At 35.4% G+C, this 5819-nt stretch overlaps 1 protein-coding gene across 1 annotated transcript; it reads right to left on the minus strand.

Moving 5' to 3' along the window:
* Positions 1–3088: 3088 nt before the first annotated feature.
* Positions 3089–4842, minus strand: LOC107829907 (transcription factor PRE5-like). Its single transcript, XM_016657377.2, has 2 exons — positions 4582–4842; positions 3089–3490 (listed from the first exon to the last, which is right to left on the minus strand). Exons 1-2 carry the CDS (start codon positions 4705–4707, stop codon positions 3338–3340), a joined length of 279 nt encoding a protein of 92 aa, XP_016512863.1. The 5' UTR covers positions 4708–4842; the 3' UTR covers positions 3089–3337.
* Between the last annotated feature and the right edge of the window lie 977 nt (positions 4843–5819).

Genomic DNA, 5819 nt, shown 5'->3' on the forward strand with positions numbered 1-5819 from the left:
CAGTACCTCGTGCGTACGTAGCCCCCACAAATAAGGGCACACATGAATTCAATTCACCTATGGGGTTAATTCCCTCTTACAAGGTTAGAAAAGAGACTTACCTCGCTTCGAAATTTCATAACCGGCTCCCAAGCCTTTCCAACAACTTAAACCGATACCCAACACTCCAAAACTAGTCAATAAATGTGCAAATCCATAAATATATACTCTAATACTCATTATAATCCAATTTACAATAATTTACAACTCCGCTCGAAAAGTTGATAAAAATCACCTCTGGGCCCACGTGCCCGGATTCCAAAAAATTTCGAATATAATCATTACCCATAATATTACGAACTCAAATATATAAGTTATTCTCAATTTCATGCCCAAATTCGTTGTCAGAATCCAAAAATACCAATTTTCTAGATTTTCTACCAAAACCCCAAATTTCCTCAAATTTTCCATGAATTTCCATGTTAAAATCTATGTATAATCCAAGTATTTAACTTGCAATAGGAGAGAATCACTTACCTTGACATAGATGATGAAAATCTCTCCTTGAAGCCTCTCCAAAATCGCCCAAACCAAGAGAGAAATGAGCTAAGTCCCGAAATAAAAGCCCTTGCTCCAGTCGCATTTGTGACATCTTATTCGCAAATGCAATGGTCTCAATTGCGACAAAAGCATCGCAAATGCGAAGCAAAGCTACCCCTGCCAAGGTCGCATTTGCGACCAAAATCTTCGCAATGCGAAGAGGGAAGTTCTGCAAATGCGAACTTCTCAGGACTTTTCCACCCTCGCAAATGCGACTCCTTCTTTGCAAATGCGATCAAAACCACGCATTTGCGAGACCTACAACCCAAACCCAAAAATAAGCAGAACTAGCAACAGTTTTTCATCCAAAATTGATTTGAAACCACCCCGAAACACATCTGAGGCCCCCGGGACCACGTCCAATTACATCAACCTGTCCCAAAACATGACACGAACTTGCTCGAGGCCTCAAATCACGTCAAACAATATCGAAATTATGAATCACACCCCAATTCGAGCTTAATGAACTTTAGAACTTCAAACCTCTACATTCGACGCCGAAACCTATCAAATCATGTCCGATTGACCTCAAATTTTGCGCACAAGTCACATTTGACCTACTCCAACTTCTCGAATCAGAATCCGGCTCTAATATCAAAAAGTCCACTCTCGGTCAAACTTTTCATAAACTTTCAAATTTCCAACTTTCGCCAAATGACCCCGAAACGACCTACAAACCTCCAAATCCATATCCGGACGTGCTCCTAATATCGGAATCACCATATAAAGCTATTCCTAGACTCGGAATCCCAAACGGACATCGATAACATTGAAATGCACTTCAACCCAAATTTATGAAATCCTTCCAAAATGTCAACTTTCCACAATAGGCGCCGAAATGCTCCCGGATCATCCAAAACCCGGTCCGGACATACGCCCAAGTTCAAAATCATCATACGAACCTGTTGGAACCTTCAAATCTCGATTCCGAGGTCGTTTACTCAAAAGTCCAACATTAGTCAATTCCTCCGACTTTAAGCTTCCGAAGTTAGAATTTTCTTTCCAAATCAACTCCGAATTTCCCGAAATTCAATTCCGCCCACACGTACAAGTCATAATACTTGAAGTGAAGCTACTCATGGCCTCAAACTGCTGAACGATGCGCTAGAGCTCAAAACGACCAGCCGGGTCGTTACACCAACTATTTGAATAGGAAAATCTAGCAATTCAAGATGGACCGGATGTGCCAATTACCATCTATATTAATTGCCTCTACAGTATTGAGGCATCAGTTTTCAACACACGACAGTGATATGACACAGGTTTCTGGATTTGCTGTCGTCTCCTCTCCATAGATGAATCTTAATTCGTCAATGAGGACTCATCCTTTTCACAATCCCTGCATAATGTTTTTATTTGAATGAGACATTATCAAGACACAAAGACACCCTTTTGATGAAACACAAAGCCGATGTCCCTTTCTCTTCTCGTTGAAAATGCACCACACAACTATGGCTTTGCTATCTCCAGCCTAACATTATTCCCCCTTTATTAACATCCCCATTTAGAACGAACCGTTTAAGTTATATAGACTATCAGGTCATCAAAGGATATCTATCAGTAAAGACTTCTTAAAATATGAAATTTATAATCTTTAAAAATAACCTAATGATGCAAAAATACGATGTATATAACTTTTTTCAATAGTGCAAGAGTTTACTGTGAACTCGGATGTGACCTCCTTGGGAAGTCTTCGTTTTCCCACATCATGAAGAGATAAATAATTAAACAAAAGGAGCTAATCACTGTATGTCTATATTAGAATGTTCATTACGTACCGTATTACATTCTAAATATATAAGGGTTATTAATTAATATATATCCCTGTCATAAGACATGGATGAAACATACTTCTTATCGTGAGAATAGTAAATTAGAAAGCATGTTTCGAATGGTCTGAAAGTTCCGATCTTAGGCTTGATAGAATGGTATTGTAAAATACTGGTAGCTAGCCAGTTTTTAACAACACCCAAAATTGAAGTATCTTGTCTCTCTGATGAGAATTTCTTTTAGATTTAAACAGAGATAGTCCTAAATAAAAAAATAGCTGGTATTAAAACTAGGAAAGTAACATTAATGAAACGGGAATCACATCGATCAGCGAAGAAATAATTAAGAGTTTAAGACCACCAACTGGAAGTGTACAACAATAATGTATTCTATATAAAAATGACAGTCATACACTTATGCATGACGCTATATATCCCTTCATTCTTCTTTCTTTAATTTAATCTTCGTACCACGAAGTTATGTGAATGTATTCATTTTTCTGTTTCTTTCCAGTGATCAATTCTCAATAGAGCGCTTTTCAGGGTGATTAATTGATAACTTTTCACGCTGATCAATTCTCCTTTTTGGTGTATATATATTTTGTTCTTCCTATAAATATTAAGTTTCTTTACTGTGTAGCCTGGATTGAATAAAAAATACAGAACTGAGAATTTTTATAGCTAACCCCAACTTATTTGAAGCAGATCTACTTAATAAAAAATATAAACTTAACTCCAAATTGAGCACAAGTACATGATCTTATTATGTAAGCTAGGGAAACATCATTACAAGCACGTGTCCATATAATAAGCAAGGGGAAATTAAATTATAATATATATTAGGTCCAATATATACTACGTACACATTTAAGTTCTAAATGCTAACTAATGAGAATAGTAGTGACCAGAAAAGCCTAGAGCGGAAGAAGAAACGAAGAACTAGGTAGTAGAATACGTCTATTCAATATATATGATGAACAAATTGAAAATTACATTAATAAACTACGAATGATTGCAGCTTCAGGACTGTCAGCATCAATGGTGGACAACGACTGAGAAAGTCGATCACTGAGATCATCCACCTCTTTATGCAAGCTTCTTATGTAGTTGCATGTTTCTTGAAGCACCTTAGATGCTGATGCCTGCAATATATCAACTACTTATCAACCAGTATATGAGAAATTAATCAAATTCTTTGACTAGTACTACGCATGGTTGATAACCATTGAGAATCACTGGCGCGAGATTTTATGAAAATATTTCTCATGATGTGAGACAATAGGCAACATTAATGTTAGTGCACAAAATCAAACATGCCTTAATTTGTGGAACGAGGTGTTGCAGATCTTGAAAAAGGTCAAATTTTGACTTACATGCTAGATTGGCTCCTGTACATTGTGGGAGTTGGGACGTAAACATTATGAACATATAATAATTTCTCTTTTTCAACGACAAACTTTTACTCTTTTCAGATGTAGTACTTAAAAAGCGATAGAAACCATGCTATTTTAATCAGTGTGATAATAGCGTACGGCGATTCACTGTTTCACCATGCATACCAAGTTTTTATTTTTACTTTTTAGAGAAACCAAATTGGGATATGTAAAACTGGAACTCTTCGGATCGGAGTTCCCAATAGACATAAGATTCGGTTTAAAATAAGGCAGTTGATTATTACTAAAGGTTAAATTAACTTATATGTAAAAATTATTTATAATTTTATATAGTATGACTAAATTTATCTTAATATTTGTACTTGATGAACATTATATATACTAGCTGAAAATGTTCCTTCAAGTATACACTGCAAACAAATTAGAGATCCATACGGCTAAATGTTCTGACTCTGGACAACTTCACAAATATGTATAAATAACAATTTTTTACAAAAAAATAATATGCATATAGTAAAATATACTCCTAAAAGATCAGTCCAGTGTACAAAGCATCCCACGCACAGGATTCGCGGAAGGTCCGTGCCCCAAGAGTGCGATATAGACGGTCTACCTTAATGTAAGCATTAGTACTACTTCCACAACTTAAACCCGTAACTTATAGGTCATACCGAGACAACTTTAGCGGCACTCCATCCTGTTATAAAGACTCCAGCGTCTCTATACACTTTGTATACAAGATTTTTATGACGCAAATATTCAAATGAACTGCATATTTTTTGACAATTGACATGAAAAGAAGACATAAACATGAAAGAAAATGTAAGATCAATGATAACCTTGCTGGTGCGACGAGTGCGAATTTCAGGAAGAAGTTGCTGCAACTTGGACATCAGTTCGATGATCTGATCATCTGAAATCCTCGACGTCCCCTCTGATGATTGCCTCGACCTTCTCCCTGACATTCTTCAACTACTAGTAATTTTCTCCTTTTCTTTTTGGGGTACAAATTAATGGCTCAAAGCTTGTTTGAATGGCAGCTAACACAATGGGAAGTGGTAGTAGTAGTAGTATAGCAGTAAAGAGGATGGCGTACTGGTAGTTAGAAAATAGACCTGCAGGAAGAAAAGTGGTAATGATGATCAAGTTATAAAGGAGGGTAAGGACCACAACGAAAGGAAATTTAGAAGGAGAGAGAGAGTGTGGGGGAGAGATATATAGGAGTAGTACAAAAACATAGACAGCGATGTTGGATGTGAAGAAGACAATTGCATGGGAAAAAGCATCCCAGGAAACCTTCCTCTTAAGTCACTGTGAAAGTTTTCTAGCTCATAAAACTACCACTTCCTTCTACTATACTTCTGCTACGGGCGGAACCACCGGATATGAGTTCGATTTAACCAGTAACTTTTGTTCAAATCTCATATTTATTTTAAAAAGTTATTGAATTATGCACAAACTATTAATTTAGAATACAATAACTTAAAAGAATTAGAATATTAAACTCATAAGTTTCAAATTTTGGCAGTTCCCCTCTCACTTCTACTACATATTACTACCGTATATGTTATGTTGGTTCAATTGAATTCAATATTTTTGACGTGCATGATATATAGCCTGTTTGGTCAAATGTCTTTTTGGCTAAAAGTATTTTTTTTCTAACATTAAGGTGTTTGACCAAGTTATTAGAAAAAAAAAAGTACTTTTGAGTGAAAGCATAATTAGTTTTGAGAAGCAGAAAAAAGTAGTTTCTTCCCAAAAGTATTTTAATTTTGACAAAAATACACTTAAAACATTTTTTTTAAAAGTTTGGCCAAGTACTAATTAAAGCTTAAAAGTACTTTTCAAATTAATTAGTTAAAATAAAAGCGTTTTTTTAAAAAAAATCACTTTTGAAAAAAGCACTTTTTAAATTTTAGAATCTTGGCCAGATAGGCTAACAGTCAATATTCTATTGATTCAACCAAATTCAATATTTTAGACATAGTGTATATATACACATACAAACACACTTTTAAAAGACAAAACTCTTAACACGAAATGTTGGTCGGCCTTTTTACGTTTTTAAAAATAAATT

This window comes from Nicotiana tabacum, chromosome 3, assembly GCF_000715075.1.
Source record: "Nicotiana tabacum cultivar K326 chromosome 3, ASM71507v2, whole genome shotgun sequence".
NCBI lineage: Eukaryota > Viridiplantae > Streptophyta > Magnoliopsida > Solanales > Solanaceae > Nicotiana > Nicotiana tabacum.

What these genes read in the sequence shown, in the direction of transcription:
- LOC107829907 (XM_016657377.2), bottom strand. Translation starts at nt 4,707, where the DNA reads ATGTCAGGGAGAAGGTCGAGGCAATCATCAGAGGGGACGTCGAGGATT. An exon ending in GCACTCGTCGCACCAGCAAG is followed by an intron (nt 3,491 to 4,581) that starts GTTATCATTGAT and finishes GATATATTGCAG; the next exon opens with GCATCAGCATCTAAGGTGCT.